The sequence below is a fragment of the Bombina bombina genome, chromosome 4 (genome assembly GCF_027579735.1).
Source record: "Bombina bombina isolate aBomBom1 chromosome 4, aBomBom1.pri, whole genome shotgun sequence".
NCBI lineage: Eukaryota > Metazoa > Chordata > Amphibia > Anura > Bombinatoridae > Bombina > Bombina bombina.
Window position 1 is genome coordinate 998,054,689 of NC_069502.1, and position 23,165 is coordinate 998,077,853.

General features: G+C 42.9%; 1 protein-coding gene across 5 annotated transcripts in view; it reads left to right on the top strand.

The window, feature by feature from the left end:
- Positions 1-23,165, top strand: part of EHBP1 (EH domain binding protein 1) — a 1,033,533-nt gene that overhangs the window by 510,781 nt on the left and 499,587 nt on the right. For all 5 annotated transcript variants that reach the window (XM_053712059.1, XM_053712060.1, XM_053712061.1 and 2 more), the window contains one exon: positions 1,240-1,426. In XM_053712059.1, the coding sequence (XP_053568034.1) occupies positions 1,240-1,426 (187 nt within the window). The remainder of the gene's footprint in view (positions 1-1,239; positions 1,427-23,165) is intronic.

Here is a 23,165-nt window from a genome sequence, read left to right on the forward strand (position 1 = left end):
CGAAAAAATTTTTAGTGCCGTTCTGGCTGCAGCACAAAAATGACATAAAAAGAAAAAAAACGAGTCTAGTGAAGGGCGGACAGAGCTACGGAAGAAGAGGATGTCAGATTAAGGTATAACTTTTGTTTGGTGCAGAAAAAGTAGGTGTTTACCAATTAGCCTTATACTAAATGCTAACGGCTATTCCAATTTTTAGTTCTACTATGTGCAAATTTACCATCAATTTAAGGTATTCAGAAACTCACTCACACTCAGCTGGTGAGTTAATTAATTAAAAAAACTACAAAAATGTCTTGTAATTACAAGGTATACCTAATGAATAACCACGCTAGGAGGTTTGTTCTTCCCACGTATGTTTTCATACAGTTGTTTTAGTAGTGACAGGTTAGAATAATTACGTTATCAGAACAAATAGAGAGGAAACATCCTTTTTTCTGTGTCTGGATCAAGCTACAAAATAAGAGAGACCTATTTTGCTACCTCTTCCAACCTAGTTCCTAGCCTGGCTACTCATGAACTAAAGGCTGCTGGAAGAAGGGGTGTTATATATGCAGAAAAGAGAGGAGTCCTGAAAAAATTAGTTTTGCTTAAAACTTTATCAATCTGAAATGTTATTTTCTTCTGTTGTGTGCCTATATGTGTAAAAACCTTTATAAATAAAGTTATTTCAAAATAATGTTTGAACCCAACATCCTAGAAAGAAAAGCAAGGCAAGCTTTAGAGTGCGCCATTTGTAAATAGATGCAGACCGCTACAGAAAGATCATACATATAAGCAATCCTCAGCAATATGTAGAACAGCTGCCAGGCAAAATACTGTGCTCGTGTCGACCGTGGAAATCTGCCCAATTCCACTATAACAATATGCAACATGGGAATGTCCACAGCACAATTTGCTTAAAATAGTATCTTTATTGACAAAAGATAGAGCGACGTTTCGTGACTACTGTCACTTAATCATGCTATACCTATAGCATGATTAAGTGACAGTAGTCACGAAACGTCGCTCTATCTTTTGTCAATAAAGATACTTTTTTAAGCAAATTGTGCTGTGGACATTCCCATGTTGCATACATATAAGCAACAGTGATTAAGATTTATTTTATTCTTTATTTTGTATTTTATTTTTATGGAATTATTTTCTTTTTATGAATTATCCTTTGTAGATAAAAATGATGCAGAAAAATGTGTTACTTGAAGAATTGAGAAACTATACTTATTGCAGGTTTTCTATTGATAGGTCAAACCCATTTTTTGAACCAAAAGAGAGTGCAGAGTTGAGCCAGAGCAGTTCAGTAAATGAAGCCACATTGGCAAAGACCGTTAAAAAGAAAGCACCGGCTCCCCCTGTACCATCACCAAAGAGAGAAGAGACTAGTGTTCCCCTAGCATTACCAGCAGGAAAGGATCGGACATCTTCTCCGAAGGTAACGCACAATGTGTCCGCTTCATGTTTTTATTGTTTACAAATAGACTGTGAATCTGTGTCAGATAATTGCGTTGTGTATCAGAGCATTCGTCTTTGTTCCTCTCACACTTCCCTCTTACTTTATTACACATCTTCATCATCTCTTCTTCCTTGCCGCTTTCCTTCCATCTCTTTCTCCCCCTGCAAATGGGTTAAACACACAGGTAAAATTCTGCTCTGGCATTGCAAGTACGGCAGCTCCCTGTCTTAAAGGAACATAAAGCCCATTTTTTTTCTTTCATGATTTAGCATATTTTAAACAACTTTACTTCTATAATCAAATTGTATTTGTTTTCATGTGTTTTTTTGTTGAAAAGCAGGGATGCAAGCTCAGGAGTGTGCATGTGTCTGCAGCAGTGTTGCAACAATGTTATACATTAGCAAGAGCACTATTTCCTGCCACGTAGTGCTTCAGACATGTGCATGCTGCCTACCTAGGTATCTCTTCAACAAAGAATTAACACAAGAGTGAAGCAAATTTGATAATTGAAGTAAATTGGAAACTTTTTTTAAATTGTATTCTCTACCTGAATTGTGAAAGAAAAAATTTAAAAAAATACATCTACATGTTATTCTCAGACTAATCTTTTATTTGAATGCATCATATTCTATGTAGCATTTATTTAGTCTTTAATGTCCCTTTAAGCAGTGGATCAGGATGCTAGTCCCAGGACTTGCTAGGGAGCTTGCTTCTGGCATGTATAGACACAGTGATGTTATTTCCTTATGCAGTTTAAGGAAGTTTCCTATGAAATCTCACAAGATTTTAATGAGATCTTATGAGATCACAGTAAAGCAAAATGTGATATCAGCGCTGATAAGGTTGATTGGCTGCTGTTGTTGTTTTGCTTCCCCCCCCCCCAACATGCTGACAGTAGCTGAAGGACAGCTACCCTAGTCAAAAAGGACGATCTTCCTGGAGTCATTCTGAAGTAATCAATGAATCCAGACTAGTCATCAGAAGCCATCCTGAAGTATGCCCACAGGCCAAAATATTTAAATGAGATGACTCTAGGACATTCACTGGCTGTTCATGCTTGTGAAGTAATCAGTAAGGTAATCTGCTAATCATTCTGAAGTCATCACCCAAAATGTTTTACCTTAGCTGATGATTTTATAAGCCTGATGATGGGCAAATTACTTCTAAAGTAGTTTGATGATCATTAAATAACTCCAGGATGGTCTCCAAAGCAATCCTGTTACTATTGTGAGGTTGAGAAATTTAGAGGAAAACTATCTTTCTCTTTTTTACATAGAGATGTTGAAGTGATATTTCCTTGGCAGCTTTTTTCAGTTTTACTGTGTTACTTTCAAGTTATTTAGCATATGAGTTTTATGTCCCTTTAACAATTGAATATCAGTTGAAAGCTCCCACTGAAACAGTAATCACTTTCAGTAATCGCTTTAGTGAAATCGATATTTTGTGCTGCACTTGTAATCTGGCCCAGAATGGGGTTTCCTTCTTAATATGTGAAGAGTCCACAGCTGCATTCCTTACTTGTGGGTAATACTGAACCTGGCCACCAGGAGGAGGCAAAGACACCCCAGTCAAAAGCTTAAATACCTCCCCCACTTCCTCATACCCCCAGTCATTCTTTGCCTTTTGTCACAGAAGGTTGGCAGAGAAATGTTAGAAGATTTTCGGAGTAGTCTCTTATGGAGGGTAGTACTCTTCGAGATGGGACTGGAGTTTTAAAGGGACACTCAATCAAAATTAAACTTTCATTATTCAGATAGAGCATGCCATTTTGAACAACTTTCCAATTTACTTCCATTAACTAAATGTGAACAGGGGGGAATAATCTTAAATATTTATTTGATTTTATGCTGCTTTTATGTGGGAGATGTTTTGGGCTCATAGGCTGTTATGGAATATACAGGTTTCACTTTCACTTTGAGAGCTGTGCAGCTTACAAGTTTGGTGTGATTTTTCTCATAGCAGGGACGGTCCTACATTGTGCACCATGTGCTTCATTCCCTCTTTCCTGACCGGGTGTCTATCAGAGAGGAGTCATAAATCTCTGTACTGTCTGGGTCATAGGAGGTGCTGAGTGCCCCAGCCATTGGGGTATAAATATAGTTCTCCGGTTATTGCACTAGGGATGGAGGATTCTGTTACTTTAGAGTGCACTCCCTCTATTCCTAAAGAGTAATTCCTGTTTATATTGTGAGGAGGCCTTAGATCCGCCCTCTCAATTATGTTCCATATGCCTTGATAATGTGATAATATCAAAAATGTTAGCTATCACTGAGCCGTCCACCTCTGAGGAGTTGTCGTCCAGTGAGGTGTGTACCCTACATTCTTATCCTTCTACACATGCAGTTTCCCGTAGCATTGCTGATCCTCCATATGGAGGGGGCCTTTTGTTCACAAGCCGTTACTGCGCAGTTCAGACAGCGGTGTCTGCGGCCTTTAATGCTTTACCTCGCCCTGCTAAGTGCAAGCAAAAGGTTACATATGGCACTCAGATACATCAGATAATTTATTGGATTTAACTGATAGTGTTATCCGAGGATGAAGTTCTTTCTGAGAGTTCAGAGTATGAACATTCTGGGTCGGAGTCTGCTGCCTCTAAACCTCCAGCTGCGGAGGAACCAGACTTTAGTTTTAGGAATTTTAGCTTTCTTATAAAGGAAGCTTTTGGCGAATTCGGAGGTTCCAGAGCCAAATTGCCTGACGAAACTTTGATTCCTAAGTTGGATAGAGTTTAAGGACAGGATGGTACCTTAGCCTTCCCTGCTCCTGTCAGATGGCGAACATTATTAAGAATGAATGGGACAGGATTGGATTCCTTTTTCCCCCTCTTCTCCCTTTAAGAAATTGTTCCCGGCCCTGGTTATAACTTCTAAGTCTAGACTTCTTTCCCTCCCCTTTAAGGGAATGATTTTGTTTGGCCCAGGCCTGGACTCAATTATCTCCACGGTCACAGGGGGTAAGGGTGCTCTCCTACCGCAAGAGAATATGAACTAGTCTAAGGGACAATTCTCGTTCTTTTCGTTCTGATAAAGCCCATGTCAGCAGTCCTCCGCTAGGTCAGAGAAAACCAAGAGCTCTTTAAAGCCGGCTCAGTCCTGGAATAAATCCAAGCAGAGCAAGATGCCGGCATGAATGGGTGGTCCCCGGTCCTCTTCTGGATTGTGTAGGGGGCAGACTGTCGCTCTTTTCAGTCGCTTGGTTCAAGGATGCGCAGGATCCATGGTCAGATAGGTTTCAAGTCTCAGCCATCCAAGGGCAGATTCCTCCTCTCTCTCCTGTCTTCATGACCAGAGAGGAGGGAAGCCTTTCTGGGGTGCATACGGGATCTGTCCTCTTAGGAGTTTTTGTCCCGGTGCCTATCACAGTGAAAGGTTTGGGATACTTTTTAAACCTTTTCATGGTCCCAAAGAAGGAGGGAATTATCCGTCCGATTCTGGAACTAAAGTGCTTCCGTAGGTTTTTAAATGCCCCCTTGTTCAAGATGGAGACAATAGGGTCTATTCTTCCCCTCGTTCGAGAAGGGCAGTTCATGCCCACGATAGATCTGAAGGATGCTCCCTTCACGTACCAATCCTCAAGAACCACTTCCAGTTCCTAGACCAGCACTTCCAATTTATTGCACTTCAGTTTGGTCTAGCTACGGCTCCAAAATTTTTTTCGAAGAGTGGACCATTCGGAATCTCTCCTCTGTCTTCTTTGATCCTATGGATGGAAGATAAATCTAGAGAGAGTTCTTTTGTATCAAGTTCCAGGGTAGAATTCACGGGTACTATAATAGGCTCCTTAGACATGAGAATATTTCTAACAGATCAGAAACGTGTCAAGCTAGCATCAACAGGTCCTGCCCTCCAGACCTCCTTAAGGCCATCTGTGACTCGGTGTATGGGGGTGATTGGTCTCATGGTGTCCAGCATGGATATCATTTCCTTTGCCAGGTTTCACCTCAGACTGTTGCAACTGCGCATGCTGAAGCAGTGGAACGGATCTGTCTCAACAGATTTCTCTGGACAACCGCTCGAGAGAATTGATCTCTTGGTGGTTTTGTCCGGATCACTTGTCCCGAGGGACATCCGTCCTAAGTTAATCCTGGGTGATTGTGACTACGGTTGCGAGATCTCATTTTGGATCTTCGGCAATATACAATGCTCTGAAGGCTTGGCCTCTGCTGGATTCGTCCCAGTTTATCTAATTCCAATCAGACAATATAACCTCGGCTGCTTACATTAACCATCAGGGGGGAACAAGAAGCTCCCTAGCTATGAGGGAAGTATCTTGGATTCTGGAGTGGGCGGAGACCCACATTTGTTCGCTGTCAGTGATCCACATTCCGGATGTGGACAACTGGGAAGTGGATTTCCTCAGCAGACAATCCTTTCATCCGGGGAATGGTCTCTCCCTCCCGAGTATTTGCGGAGATTTGCAAGAAGATGATCCTATGACGTCTCAATACCAAGCTATATGGGTCGAGGTACAGGTATCCTCAGGCAGAGCATTAGCAGTGCCTTGGAGGTTCAATCTAATTTATCTTTTCTGGCCTTTACCACTACTTCCTAGTGTAGTGGCTCGAATCAAGCAGGTGTCAGTGATACTGATTGCTCCGACTTGGCCGCAAAGGATATGGTTCGCGGATCTAGTGGGGATGTCATCATCTCCTCCGTGGAAGTTACTTTGTTGCAGGGATCTGCTGACCAAGGTCTCTTTGTTTATCAATGTCTAGATTCTCTGAGGCGGACTGCGTGGAGATTGAACGCTAAGTCTTAGCCAAGAGAGGGTTTTCTGAGAGAGTTATTTTTACTCTCATTCAAGCTCGTAAGCTGGTTGCTCATCGCATCTATCATAAGGTGTGGAGGACCTACTTATTCTGTTCTCCAGGATGAACTGGAGAAGGGCCTTTCTGCAAGTACCCTGAAGGGACAGCTTTTGGCCCTGTCTGGGTTACTGCACAAGAGGTTCGCTGAGCTTCCAGATGTGCAGTCATTTGTTAAGGCTCTGCTAGGATCAGACCTGTGTTTAGATCTAATGATGCTCCTTGGAGTTTAAATCTTGTTCTTAAAGTTTTGCAACAAACTCAGTTGGAGACTATGCATGAAGTAGACATTAAATTGTTGTCTTGGAAGGTTCCTTTTTTATTGGCTATTGCTTCTGCGCGCAGAGTATCTGTGATTGCTGCCTTGCAATGTGTCCCTTCTTATCTGGCTTTTCATGCTGATAATGCTGTTCTACGAACCAAGTTAGGTTTTCTTCCTAAGGTTGTGTCAATTCGCAACATCAATCAAGAGATTGTGGTTCCTTTCTTATGTCCTAATCCTTCTTCGTTGACGGAACGTTTACAAAGTAATTCTGGATGTGGTTTGTGCCTTGAAGTTCTATCTTCAGGCCACAAAGGAATTTAGACAAACTTCTTTCTCTGTTTGTTCTCTTTTCCAGGAAGGGTAGGGGTCAGAGGGCCTTATCTTTTTGGCTGAGGAGTATAGAGGATTACGGCTCATTCTACAAGAGCAGTGGTTTTCTTTTGGGCCTTGAAAAATGAGGCCTCTATGGATCAGATTTGTAAGGCGGCTACCTGGTCCTCCTTACATACTTTTTCAAAATTTTACAAGTTTGATGTTTTTGCTTCTGCTGAAGTAGCCTTCGGGAGAAAGGTTTTGCAGGCTGTGGTGCCCTCAGATTAGGGCCCGCCTCTTTTTCCCCCTCCCGTTAGCATTCTGTGTACTCTAGAGCTTGGGTATATGTTTTCCATAAGTAAGGAATGCAGCTGTGGACTCTTACCATATTAAGAAGGAAAACATAAATTATGCTTACCAGATAATTTCCTTTCCTTCTGTATGGGAAGAGTCCACATCTCCCACCCGTGTTCTCCGATGGGGGGCCCTAAATTAAAATTTATTCTTCTGGCACCTTTTTTCACCCTGATATTTCTCCTACTGTTCCTTGTTCCCTTGGCAGAATGACTGGGGTTATGAGGAAGTGGGGGAGGTATTTAAGCTTTTGGCTGGGGTGTCTTTGCCTCCTCCTGGTGGCCAGGTTCAGTATTTCCCACAAGTAAGGAATGCAGCTGTGGACTTCCCATACAGAAGGAAAGGAAATTATCTGGTAAGCATAATTTGATTTTGGAATATTACATTTAAATATTGAATCCACTAGCTTTATTTTAAAGGCTATAAGAATCAAATTTGAATGCTAATAAATACTTAAATGAATTTAAAATTGTATTTTTAAATGTAACATTTAAATACTTAAATGTTACATTTAAAAATACAATTTTAAATTCAATAAAGTGAGTACATACGTTTTTAGTTTTCAAAAAACAAATGTTGAATATTTGAAAGACATTTGAAATTAGTTTAGAACAAATGCAACCAAAAAGTCATTATTTTTAAAAGATATATGAAAACATTACAAGGATAGTCTAGTTAAAATTGAACTTTCATGATTCCGAAGGAGCATTCAATTTTAAGCAACTTTCTCATTTACTCCTGTTATCAAATTTTCTTCATTCTTTTGGTATCTTTATTTGAAAAAGCAAGAATGTAAGCTTAGGAGACATAAATCAAAGAATAGAGGATTATCCTGTTCAGTGGAAATTAACCCTTTCAAAACCGAGGCTAAGTAGCAGTTAAAAGCATAAATTTTATTTTGTATATTTAAAAAGTTTATACAGAGTACAAATATGCTCAGTCACATACCGCTGTGTCCCAGCCAGCCTGCCATCTGGTGTGTTTTGCTTGCCGCTGTCTGCAAACAAACACAGATTGCATTTAAATCCCCCTTGTTCGCGCACCGTTTGCTCAGAAAAGCCAGAAGTGACATATACATTTTACCAATCAGATGCATGCCGGCATTCCTTCGCTATTCAATTGGGCAGACAGTTATGTTACACTCCTATTGTCAATCGCCTGCTACGTTTTGACAGATTTCACTCATACTATGTATCGGACAGTGTGCAGTCGACAATAGAGTGTAACATAACTGTCTGTCCAATTGAATAGCGAGGCAATGCCGGCATGCGTCTGATTGGCGAGTAAGATATGTATGTCACTTCCGGTTTTATAGCAAGCGAGTGAAGCAATTTAGATAATAGAAGCAAATTGGAAAGTTGTTTAAAATCACATATTCTGACTGAATCATGAAAGAAAATTGTGGTTTTCATGTCCCTTTAAAGTTTGACATTTCTATCCCTTAAAAGGGATACTTAAGCCAAAATTAAACTTTTGTGACTCAGATAGCGCACACAATTTCTTCTGTTATGTGTGATCAGTCCACGGGTCATCATTACTTCTGGGATATTATCTGCTCCCCTACAGGAAGTGCAAGAGGATTCACCCAGCAGAGTTGCTATATAGCTCCTCCCCTCTACGTCACCCCCAGTCATTCTCTTGCACCCAAAGACTAGATAGGAGGTGTGAGAGGACTATGGTGATTATACTTAGTTTTTAGAACTTCAATCAAAAGTTTGTTATTTTACAATAGCACCGGAGCGTGTTATTACCTCTCTGGCAGAGTTTGAAGAAGAATCTACCAGAGTTTTTCTTATGATTTTAACCGGAGTAGTTAAGATCATATTGCTGTTTCTCGGCCATCTGAGGGAGGTAAAAACTTCAGATCAGGGGACAGCGGGCAGTTGAATCTGCATTGAGGTATGTAGCAGTTTTTATTTTCTGAATGGAATTGATGAAAAAATCCTGCCATACCGTTATAATGAACATGTATGTATGCTCTACACTTTAGTATTCTGGGGATGGTATTTCACCGGAATTACTCTGTAAAAGTACATTAAACCTTTTATTAGGTATTTTTCATGTTAAACGTTTTTGCTGGAATGTAGAATCGTTTGCATTAATGAGGTACTGAGTGAATAAATATTTGGGCATTATTTTTCCACTTGGCGGTTTGCTTGTTTTAATTATGACAGTTTCGTTTCTCTCTCACTGCTGTGTGTGAGAGGGAGGGGCCGTTTTTGGCGCTCTTTGCTACGCATCAAAAATTTCCAGTCAGTTACTCTTGTATTTTCTGCATGATCCGGTTCATCTCTAACAGAACTCAGGGGTCTTCAAACTTCTTTGAAGGGAGGTAGATTCTCTCAGCAGAGCTGTGAGACTTTTATAGTGACTGTGATTTAAAACGTTGCTCTGTAATTTTTATGTTTAAAATTTAATTAGTGTTATTTTACTAATGGGAACAAACCTTTGCTAAAAAGTTGTGTTGTTTGTAAAGAGTGATGCTATAACTGTTTTTCAGTTCATTATTTCAACTGTCATTTAATCGTTTAGTGCTTCTTGAGGCACAGTACGTTTTTTGTTAAATAAAATTGTAACCGAGTTGCATGTTTATTGCTAGTGTGTTAAACATGTCTGATTCAGAGGAAGATACCTGTGTCATTTGTTCCAATGCCAAGGTGGAGCCCAATAGAAATTTATGTACTAACTGTATTGATGCTACTTTAAATAAAAGCCAATCTGTACAAATTGAACAAATTTCACCAAACAGCGAGGGGAGAGTTATGCCGACTAACTCGCCTCACGTGTCAGTACCTGCATCTCCCGCCCGGGAGGTGCGTGATATTATGGCGCCTAGTACATCTGGGCAGCCATTACAGATAACATTACAAGATATGGCTACTGTTATGACTGAAGTTTTGGCTAAATTACCAGAACTAAGAGGCAAGCGTGATCACTCTGGGGTGAGAACAGAGTGCGCTGATAATTCTAGGGCCATGTCTGATACTGCGTCACAGCTTGCAGAGCATGAGGACGGAGAGCTTCATTCTGTAGGTGACGGTTCTGATCCAAGCAGATTGGATTCAGATATTTCAAATTTTAAATTTAAATTGGAAAACCTCCGTGTATTACTAGGGGAGGTCTTAGCAGCTCTTAACGATTGTAACACTGTTGCAATACCAGAGAAAATGTGTAGGTTGGATAAATACTTTGCGGTACCGGCGAGTACTGACGTTTTTCCTATACCTAAGAGATTAACTGAAATTGTTACTAAGGAGTGGGATAGACCCGGTGTGCCGTTCTCACCCCCTCCAATATTTAGAAAGATGTTTCCAATAGACGCCACCACACGGGACTTATGGCAAACGGTCCCTAAGGTGGAGGGAGCAGTTTCTACTTTAGCTAAGCGTACCACTATCCCGGTGGAGGATAGCTGTGCTTTTTCAGATCCTATGGATAAAAAATTAGAGGGTTACCTTAAGAAAATGTTTGTTCAACAAGGTTTTATATTGCAACCCCTTGCATGCATCGCGCCGATTGCGGCTGCGGCAGCATTTTGGATTGAGTCTCTGGAAGAGAACCTTAGTTCAGCTACGCTGGACGACATTACGGACAGGCTTAGAGTCCTTAAACTAGCTAATTCATTCATTTCGGAGGCCGTAGTACATTTAACCAAACTTACGGCTAAGAATTCAGGATTCGCCATTCAGGCACGTAGGGCGCTGTGGCTAAAATCCTGGTCGGCTGATGTAACTTCTAAGTCCAAATTACTTAATATACCTTTCAAGGGGCAAACTTTATTTGGGCCCGGTTTGAAAGAAATTATTGCTGACATTACAGGAGGTAAGGGCCACGCTCTACCTCAAGACAAAGCCAAAGCTAAGGCTAGACAGTCTAATTTTCGTCCCTTTCGGAATTTCAAAACAGGAACAGCATCAACTTCCACTGCACCAAAACAGGAAGGAGCTGTTGCTCGTTACAGACAAGGCTGGAAACCTAACCAGTCCTGGAATAAGGGCAAGCAGGCCAGGAAACCTGCTGCTGCCCCTAAGACAGCATGAACCGAGGGCCCCCGATCCGGGACCGGATCTAGTGGGGGGCAGACTCTCTCTCTTCGCCCAGGCTTGGGCAAGAGATGTCCAGGATCCCTGGGCGCTAGAGATCATATCTCAGGGATACCTTCTAGACTTCAAATTCTCTCCCCCAAGAGGGAGATTTCATCTGTCAAGGTTGTCAACAAACCAAATAAAGAAAGACGCGTTTCTACGCTGTGTACAAGATCTATTATTAATGGGAGTGATCCATCCGGTTCCGCGGTCGGAACAAGGACAAGGGTTTTACTCAAACCTGTTTGTGGTTCCCAAAAAAGAGGGAACTTTCAGGCCAATCTTGGATTTAAAGATCCTAAACAAATTCCTAAGAGTTCCATCGTTCAAAATGGAAACTATTCGGACAATCTTACCCATGATCCAAGAGGGTCAGTACATGACCACAGTGGATTTAAAGGATGCTTACCTTCACATACCGATTCACAAAGATCATTACCGGTATCTAAGGTTTGCCTTCTTAAACAGGCATTACCAGTTTGTAGCCCTTCCATTCGGATTGGCTACGGCTCCAAGAATCTTCACAAAGGTTCTGGGTGCCCTTCTGGCGGTACTAAGACCGCGAGGAATTTCGGTAGCTCCGTACCTAGACGACATTCTGATACAAGCTTCAAGCTTTCAAACTGCCAAGTCTCATACAGAGTTAGTTCTGGCATTTCTAAGGTCGCATGGATGGAAAGTGAACGAAAAGAAGAGTTCTCTCTTTCCTCTCACAAGAGTTCCATTCTTGGGGACTCTTATAGATTCTGTAGAAATGAAGATTTATCTGACAGAAGACAGATTAACAAAGCTTCTAAATGCATGCCGTGTCCTTCATTCCATTCAACTCCCGTCAGTAGCTCAATGCATGGAGGTGATCGGCTTAATGGTAGCAGCAATGGACATAGTACCCTTTGCACGCCTACATCTCAGACCGCTGCAATTGTGCATGCTGAGTCAGTGGAATGGGGATTACTCAGATTTGTCCCCCACTCTGAATCTGGATCAAGAGACCAGAAACTCTCTTCTATGGTGGCTTTCTCGGCCACATCTGTCCAGGGGGATGCCATTCAGCAGGCCGGACTGGACAATTGTAACAACAGACGCCAGCCTACTAGGTTGGGGCGCTGTCTGGAATTCTCTGAAGGCTCAGGGACAATGGAGTCAGGAGGAAAGTCTCCTGCCAATAAACATTCTGGAATTGAGAGCAGTTCTCAATGCCCTTCTAGCTTGGCCCCAGTTAAAAACTCGGGGGTTCATCAGGTTTCAGTCGGACAACATCACGACTGTAGCTTACATCAACCATCAGGGAGGGACAAGAAGCTCCCTAGCAATGATGGAAGTATCAAAGATATTTCGCTGGGCAGAGTCTCACTCTTGCCACCTGTCAGCAATCCACATCCCGGGAGTAGAGAACTGGGAGGCGGATTTCTTGAGTCGCCAGACTTTTCATCCGGGGGAGTGGGAACTTCATCCGGAGGTCTTTGCCCAAATACTTCGACGTTGGGGCAAACCAGATATAGATCTCATGGCGTCTCGCCAGAACGCCAAACTTCCTCGCTACGGATCCAGATCCAGGGATCCGGGAGCGGTTCTGATAGATGCTTTGACAGCACCTTGGAACTTCAGGATGGCTTATGTGTTTCCACCCTTCCCGCTGCTTCCTCGATTGATTGCCAAAATCAAACAGGAGAGAGCATCAGTGATTCTAATAGCACCCGCATGGCCACGCAGGACTTGGTATGCAGATCTAGTGGACATGTCATCCTGTCCGCCTTGGTCTCTACCTCTAAGACAGGACCTTCTGATACAGGGTCCATTCAAACATCAAAATCTAACTTCTCTGAAGCTGACTGCTTGGAAATTGAACGCTTGATTTTATCAAAACGTGGTTTTTCTGAGTCGGTTATTGATACCCTGATACAGGCTAGGAAGCCTGTTACCAGAAAGATTTACCATAAAATATGGCGTAAATACCTATACTGGTGTGAATCCAAAGATTACTCCTGGAGTAAGGTTAGGATTCCTAGGATATTGTCCTTTCTACAAGAAGGTTTAGAAAAGGGTTTATCGGCTAGCTCATTAAAGGGACAGATCTCAGCTCTGTCCATCTTGTTACACAAGCGTCTGTCAGAAAATCCAGACGTCCAGGCATTTTGTCAGGCTTTAGCTAGGATCAAGCCTGTGTTTAAAACTGTTGCTCCGCGATGGAGTTTAAACTTAGTTCTTAACGTTTTACAGGGTGTTCCGTTCGAACCCCTTCATTCCATTGATATAAAATTGTTATCTTGGAAAGTTCTATTTTTAATGGCTATTTCCTCGGCTCGAAGAGTCTCTGAATTATCAGCCTTACATTGTGATTCTCCTTATCTGATCTTTCACTCAGACAAGGTAGTTCTGCGTACTAAACCTGGGTTCTTACCTAAGGTAGTCACTAACAGGAATATCAATCAAGAGATTGTTGTTCCATCCTTGTGTCCAAATCCTTCTTCAAAGAAGGAACGTCTTCTACACAATCTGGATGTAGTTCGTGCCCTCAAGTTCTACTTGCAGGCAACTAAGGATTTTCGACAAACGTCTTCCCTGTTTGTCGTGTACTCTGGTCAGAGGAGAGGTCATAAGGCTTCGGCTACCTCTCTCTCCTTCTGGCTTCGTAGCATAATTCGTTTAGCCTATGAGACTGCTGGACAGCAGCCTCCTGAAAGAATTACAGCTCATTCTACTAGAGCTGTGGCTTCCACTTGGGCCTTTAAGAATGAGGCCTCTGTTGAACAGATTTGCAAGGCTGCAACTTGGTCTTCGCTTCATACTTTTTCCAAATTTTACAAATTTGACACTTTTGCTTCTTCGGAGGCTATTTTTGGGAGAAAGGTTCTTCAGGCAGTGGTTCCTTCTGTATAATGAGCCTGCCTATCCCTCCCGTCATCCGTGTACTTTTGCTTTGGTATTGGTATCCCAGAAGTAATGATGACCCGTGGACTGATCACACATAACAGAAGAAAACATAATTTATGCTTACCTGATAAATTCCTTTCTTCTGTTGTGTGATCAGTCCACGGCCCGCCCTGTTTTTTAAGGCAGGTAGATATTTTTTAAATTATAATCCAGTCACCACTACACCCTTGGCTTCTCCTTTCTCGTTGGTCTTTGGTCGAATGACTGGAGGTGACGTAGAGGGGAGGAGCTATATAGCAACTCTGCTGGGTGAATCCTCTTGCACTTCCTGTAGGGGAGCAGATAATATCCCAGAAGTAATGATGACCCGTGGACTGATCACACAACAGAAGAAAGGAATTTATCAGGTAAGCATAAATTATGTTTTTAATCAACTTTACAATTCACTTCCAATACCTAAATGTGCACAATCTTTTTATATTTACACTTTCTGAGGCACCAGCTCCTAATGAGCATGTGCAAGATTCACAGAATATACATATATTAATGACTCTACAAGTCTGTGTTTTTAACTGCCTTAATTGGTTACTGCCTACAGGTTCTGAGTAGGTAAGTTATCTTCTCCCGAGTTCTAATTAACTTTAATTAAATTCTAATCACCTAGATTTAGTGTTCTGCGTTAGCCGTCAAAAGCAGCGTTAAGGGGTCCTAACGCTGCTTTTGGCCGCCCGCTGGTATTTAGAGCCAGGCAGGAAAGGGTCTAACGCTCACTTCCCTACCGCGATTCCAGGCTACCGCAGATCCCCTTACGCCAATTGCGTATCCTATCTTTTCTATGGGATCTGCCTAACGCTGGTATTTGGAGTCTTGGGAGAAGTGAGCGGTAGACCCTCTACCGACAAGACTCCAGCCGCAAAAAAAGTCAGTAGTTAAGAGCTTTATGGGCTAACGACGGAATATAAAGCTCCTAACTACTGTGCTCTAAAGTACACTAACACCCATAAACTACCTATGTACCCCTAAACCGAGGCCCCCCACATCCCCGCCACTCTAATAAAAATTTGTAACCTCTAATCTGCTGGCACCTACGTTATACTTATGAACCCCTATTCTGCTGCCCCTAACATCGCCGACCCCTATATTATATTTATTAACCCCTAATCTGCCCCCCCAATGTCGCCGCTACCTTACCTACACTTATTAACCCCTAATCCGCCGACCGGACCTCGCCGCCACTATAATAAATGTATTAACCCCTAAACCGCCGCACTCCCGCCTCGCAAACACTAGAATAAATTTGATTAACCCCTAATCTACCCTTCCTAACATCATCGCCGCCACCTACCTACAATTATTAACCCCTAATCTCCCGCCTGCACCGTCGCCGCTACTATAATAAAGTTATTAACTCCTAAACATAACTCTAACCCTAACACCCCTCTAACATAAATATAATTTATATTAAACAAAATAATATTCCTAAAATTAACTAAATTATTCCTATTTAAAACTAAATACTTACCTATAAAATAAACCCTAATATAGCTACAATATAATTAATAATTACATTGTAGCTATTTTAGGGTTTATATTTATTTTACAGGTAACTTGATATTTATTTTAACAAGGTACAATAGCTATTAAATAGTTAATAACTATTTAATAGCTACCTAGTTAAAATAAATACAAAATTACCTGTAAAATAAATCCTAACCTAAGTTACAATTAAACCTAACACTACACTATCATTAAATTAATTAAATAAATTACCTACAATTAAATACAATTAAATAAACTATTCTATAATACAAAAAAAAACACTAAATTACAAAAAATAAAAAAGAATTACAAGCAGTTTAAACTAATTACACATAATCTAAGCCCCCTAATAAAATAAAAAAGCCCCCCAAAATAAAAAAATCCCTACCCTATTCTAAAATACAAATGTAATCAGCTCTTTTACCAGCCCTTAAAAGGGCTTTTTGCGGGGCATGCCCCAAAGTAATCAGCTCTTTTTGGGGTTAATAATTGTAGGAAGGTGGCGGCGATGTTATGGAGGGCAGATTAGGGGTTAATACTATTTATTCTAGTGTTTGCGAGGCGGGAGTGCAGTGGTTTAGGGGTTAATACATTTATTATAGTGGCAGCGAGGTCCGGTCGGCAGATTAGGGGTTAATAAGTGTAGGTAAGGTAGCGGCGATGTTGTGGGGGCAGATTAGGGGTTAATAAATATAATATAGGGGTCGGCGGTGTTAGGGGCAGCAGATTAGGGGTTCATAGGGATAATGTAGGTTGCGGCGGTGTCCGGAGCGGAAGATTAGTGGTTAATAATAATATGCAGGGGTCAGCGATAGCGGGGGTGGCAGATTAGGGGTTAATAAGTGTAAGGTTAGGGGTGTTTAGACTCAGGGTTCATGTTAGGGTGTTAGGTGCAGACTTAGAAAGTGTTTCCCCATAGGAAACAATGGGGCTGCGTTAGGAGCTGAACGCTCTTTTTTTGCCGGTGTTAGTTTTTTTTCCAGCCAGCTCAGCCCCATTGTTTCCTATGGGGATATCGTGCACGAGCACATTTTCCCAGCTTACCGCTACCATAGGCAATGCTGGTATTGAGAGTTGAAGTGGAGCTAAGTTAGGCTCAACGCACCCTTTTTTGAGCCTAACGCAGCCCCTCAGACAACTCTAAATACCAGCGTTGTTGGAAAGGTGCGTTGGGAAAAAAAGCAGCGTTAGCTACGCGGGTCTTTACCGACAAAACTCTAGATCTAGCCGTTTGTATTTAACCCCTCTTTTCTAAGGGTAAACTAAACACATAGACTTGTGGGGTCATTAGTGCTAAAATCTGGTCTGGCTTGCATTCAAGTTCCAATTAATCCCAAAGATGTTCATTGCGTTTGAGGTCAGGACTCATGCTGGAACAGGAAAGTTCCTTGAACTGTTGCCTCAAAGTTACAAGCCCCATATTGCCTAAAATGTATTTGTGTCCTGTAGTATTAAAGGGACGGTCAACACCAGAATTTTTGTTGTTTAAAAAGAAAGATAATCCATTTATTACCTATTCCCCAGTTATAATACACTTTTTTACCTCCATAATTACCTTGTATCTAAGCTTCTGCTGACTACCCCTTATTTCAGTTCTTTTGACAGACTTGAATTTTAGCCAATCAGTGCTCACTCCTAGGTCACTTCACGTACATGAACTTAATGTTATCTATATGAAACACATGAACTAATGCCCTCTAGTGGTCAAAATGTAATGTTATTTTGTCTAAGAAGGTTAACCCTTTTAGTACAACTGAGCCATCCACCTCTGAGGACTCGCCGTCCCGTGAGGTGCGTACCTATCAATCATCTCCATTGTCTCATGCAGCTTCCTGTAGCATGCCTGATCCTTCATCTGCAGGGAGCCTTTTGCCATTGGACGTTACTGCGCAGTTAAAGATGGCGGTGTCTGAGGCCCTTAGTGCTTTACCTTGCCCTGCTAAGCACAAGCGAAAGGTTAAACATAGCTCTTCAGTCCAGGGGACATCCAGTGATTTACTTGATTTGTCTCCCTTTCAGGTATCCCAGGATGGCTCACACTCTGAGTCTTCAGAGGGTGAAATTTCTGGATCGGAGTCTGCTACCTCTAGGCCTCCGGCTGCAGAGGAGCCAGCCTTAAGATTTAAAATTGAACACTTACGTTTTCTTCTAAAGGAGGTTTTGTCTACATTAGAGGTTCCAGAGGTCAAGTTGCCGGATGAACCTTTGATCCCTAAATTAGACAGTGTACGAGGACAGGGTAACACCGCTAACTTTTCCCATACCTGTAAAAATGGTGAATATTATTAAAAACAAATATAGAATCGGGATAGAATTGGATCTTCCTTTTCTCCTTCGTCTGCCTTTAAAAAATTGTTCCCGGTCCCGGACTCTCAGCTAGAGTTGTGGGGTTCAGTACCTAAGGTGGATGGTGCTATCTCCATGTTAGCTATGCGTACTACTATCCCTCTTGAGGATAGCTCATCTTTCAGGGAGCCGAAGGATAAGAAAATGGAAACTTTTCTCAGGAAAATGTTTCAACATACGGGATATTTATTTCAACCGGCAGTAGCTGTTGCCTCGGTTGCTGGAGCCATCGCCTACTGGTGCGACTCCTTAGCGGAATTGATCGAGGTGGAGGGTCCCCTCGACATTACGCTTTGAAAATTGCTAATCCTTTTATTTGTGATGCTGAAATATCTGGTTTCCCAGTGCAGACGCGTCGGGCGCTCTGGCTGAAGTCCTGGTCTGCGGACATGACTTCTAAGTCTAGACTGGTTTCCCTCCCTTTTAAAGGAAACATTTTATTTGGTCCAGGCCTGAACTCCTTACACACTTTTTCTAAATTTTACAAGTTTGATGTTTCTGCTTCAGCTGAAGCAGCCTTCAGGAGAAAAGTTTTGCAGGCTGTGGCGCCCTCAGATTAGGGTCCGCCTCTCTTTTTGTCCCTCCCGTTTTCAGTCAGTGTCCTCTAGAGCTTGGGTATAAGTTTCCCAACAGTAAGGAATGAAGCCGTGGACTCTCCTTGTATTAAGAAGTAAAACATAAATTATGCTTACCAGATAATTTCGTTTCATTTTGTACAAGGAGAGTCCATGGCCCCTGCCCGTGTTCTACAATGGGCGGCCCCCCTAAATTATAATTTTCTTCTGGCACCATTTATACCCTGATATTTCTCTTACTGTTCCTTGTTCCCTCGGCAGAATGACTGGGGGATGAGGGAAGTGGGAGAGGTATTTAAGCCTTTGGCTGGGGTGTCTTTGCCTCCTCTGGTGGCCAGGTTCAGTATTTCCCAACAGTAAGGAATGAAGCTGTGGACTATCCTTGTACAGAAGGAAATGAAATTATCTGGTAAGCTTAATTTATGTTTTTTCAGCGTTAAAACCGTAACGCACAACTCGTAATCTAGGTGATAGGTAAGAGGGAGTCATGATTATTTCAAACTATTTTTGCTGTTTTGTGTAAAAACTTTGGTAGCTCTTAGAAGTGATTGTTTCAGTCATTACTTAACCCCTTAAAGAGTGTTTGGCTGTCATTTTTATTTGAAGACGTTAAATAGTGCAGCTCTCACTGCCAGTGGTTAGACAATGCTATAGCCTAATGCCTCCAGGAGTGACACATATTCCAATTGAGTGTCTTGCCACTTTTGGCAAGCCCAGCGCTATATTAGGTGCTGCAGTGAAATAGCTGCTAGCATGTGATTGGATGGGATAGCTATCAATCAAGGGATCTAAAATTCCATTGGTTAACTTCATGAGATACGAGCATTCCTTTAGTAAACACTACTAAGTAACAGAATGGTACTCAAGGATGTAAATCCATATCATTGCTTAAATGTTATTGACCATTATAATATGTATAAACAGCTTATTCATGTCTATTTGCTGAATGCCACCAAATAATAATAAGGTATTCAGGAACAAATTTAAAGCGCAAACATAAAAATATAGTAGTAAGACTGTAAATATTTGTGAATTAAAATGTTTGTTGGATGCTGCAAAATAATATGGTGTCCTTGATTGGAGTGAGGAGGGATTTCTCCTTTTTATTTGTACTTACCTAACAGGGATTCTCGTTGTCACATGTATACACTGTCAGTTAGTGCATAGCGCTAAATAGTAACATTGTACAGGGTATGTCTGTGTTGTTAAGTTACATGAAATTAATTAAACTTTCAAGGACCAGATAGAACATGCAATTGTAAGAGATGTTTCAATTAATTTTGTTTAAAAGCATACCTAGGTAGGCTTAAAAACAGCAATGCACTACTGGGAGATAGCTGGTGATTGGTGGCTACAAACATATGCCTCTTGTCATTGGTTCACCAGATGTGTTAAGTTAACCGTCAGTAGTGCACTGCTGATCTAGAGCTGACATTAAAGGGAGAGTAAAGGCAAAATCAAACTTAAGTGGATTAGACCGAGCATGACATTTTAAGCAACTTTCCAATTTAATTATGTTATCAATTTTGCTTAGTTCTCTTGGTATCCTTTATTAAAGGATCACAATACTTTGATTTTTTTATCTGTAATTACATTATCAGATTTCAATCAGGAACATCTATATATCATAACTAACCTACTTATACACAAAAACAAAGTTTATAAATCTAATCTATATTTTATTTTTCGATTCTGACGTACCTGAAGCCAAACCCCCTATTATGGGCCGTCCACTAACAAAACTATTCTCCAATCAAAATTTGTTTTTGCGCATATCATTAGAAGCCAATGTGGTCATCATGCGCACGCGCACTTCGTTACTGACATTCACGCATGCGCATACCAGCAGATTCAGAGCGTCTGCTGTTTAGACGTATTTGATGATGAGGTTATTAAATCGCGCATGCCCATTGCGGCATAATTCCCACATTTTGATAACTCAGGTTATCATGGATGATTGGTGCATGTAAACGAAGATTCGAGCGGTGGGCTTGGAATTCAATAAATTCTTAGAGCAGAATATCACAAACCGGATTACAAATATAATTGCAACGTTTGGTGTCCCTTTAAAGAGTAACCCTGTGTGATCTCAGGAGCATGCACGTGTTTCTAGCCTTCTGGCAGCAGTGTTTGCAACATTGTTTATAGCAATGTTAAACATAGATACAAACACTGCTGCTACTATAGACTGTAAAATATATTTCCCCTATAATGTTTCACGAATGGCTTGTTATGCTTACAGCAGATTATAAATGTATGGGAAATTGTTCATTTGTGTTTATTTTTGTATTTGAAATGGTTGTTTTCTTTCATAAGTTGTTGAGAGTCCACAAGCCATAACATTTTGGGATTAAAGTCCCTTCACCAAGAGGCAAGCAAGCATTACCCAACACCCCCCCCCCCCCCCCGAGGACCAAAAAGACAGCAGAGAGGTGCACAGGAGTACCATGGCTGGTGAGTGTAAATCTTCTGCAGTTGTTGTTTACAAGCCTTCCACGGTTTGCGCACACACAAAAACACTCGGGGCGCGCACACACAAAAGCACTCGGGGCGCGCACACACAAAAGCACTCGGGGGGCGCGCACACACAAAAGCACTCGGGGGGCGCACACACAAAAGCACTCGGGGGCGCGCACACACAAAAGCAGTCGGGGCGCGCACACACAAAACCAGTCGGGGCGCGCACACACAAAAGCAGTCGGGGCGCGCACACACAAAAGCACTCGGGGCGCGCACACACAAAAGCACTCGGGGCGCGCACACACAAAAGCACTCGGGGCGCGCACACACAAAAGCACTCGGGGCGCGCACACACAAAAGCACTCGGGGCGCGCACACACAAAAGCACTCGGGGCGCGCACACACAAAAGCACTCGGGGCGCGCACACACAAAAGCACTCGGGGCGCGCACACACACACACACACAAAAGCACCCAGACGCGCACACACACACACACACACAAAAGCACCCAGACGCGCACACACACACACACACACAAAAGCACCCAGACGCGCACACACACACACACAAAAGCACCCAGACGCGCGCACACACACACACACACAAAAGCACCCAGACGCGCACACACACACACACACAAAAGCACCCAGACGCGCACACACAAAAGCACCCAGACGCGCACACACACACACACACACAAAAGCACCCAGACGCGCACACACACACACACAAAAGCACCCAGACGCGCACACACACACACACAAAAGCACCCAGACGCGCACACACACACACAAAAGCACCCAGACGCGCACACACACACACACAAAAGCACCCAGACGCGCACACACACAAAAGCACCCAGACACACACACACACAAAAGCACCCAGACACACACACACACACAAAATCACCCAGACACACACACACACACAAAACCACCCAGACAGACACACACACACACACACAAAAGCACCCAGACAGACACACACACACACACAAAAGCACCCAGACAGACACACACGCGCACACACACACACACACACAAAAGCACCCAGACACAGACACACACAAGCACCCAGACACAGACACACACACACAAAAGCACCCAGACACACACACACACACAAAAGCACCCAGACACAGACAGACACACACACACACACACACAAAAGCACCCAGACACAGACACACACACACACACAAAAGCACCCAGACACAGACACACACACACACACACAAAAGCACCCAGACACACACACACACACACAAAAGCACCCAGACACGCACACACACACACACACACACAAAAGCACCCAGACACGCATACACACACACACACACACACACAAAAGCACCCAGACACAGACACACACACACACAAAAGCACCCAGACACAGACACACACACAAAAGCACCCAGACACACACACAAAAAAGCACCCAGACACAGACACACACACACAAAAGCACTCGGGGCGCGCGCACACAAAAGCACTCGGGGCGCGCGCACACAAAAGCACTCGGGGCGCGCGCACACAAAAGCACTCGGGGCGCGCGCACACAAAAGCACTCGGGGCGCGCGCACACACAAGCACTCGGGGCGCGCGCACACAAAAGCACTCGGGGCGCGCGCACACAAAAGCACTCGGGGCGCGCGCACACAAAAGCACTCGGGGCGCGCGCACACAAAAGCACTCGGGGCGCGCGCACACAAAAGCACTCGGGGCGCGCGCACACAAAAGCACTCGGGGCGCGCGCACACAAAAGCACTCGGGGCGCGCGCACACAAAAGCACTCGGGGCGCGCGCGCACACACACACACACACAAAAGCACTCGGGGCGCGCGCACACACACACACACAAAAGCACCCAGACGTGCACACACACACACACACAAAAGCACCCAGACGTGCACACACACACACACAAAAGCACCCAGACGTGCACACACACACACACACACAAAAGCACCCAGACACGCACACACACACACACACACACAAAAGCACCCAGACACGCACACACACACACACACACACAAAAGCACCCAGACGCGCACACACACACACACACAAAAGCACCCAGACGCGCACACACACACAC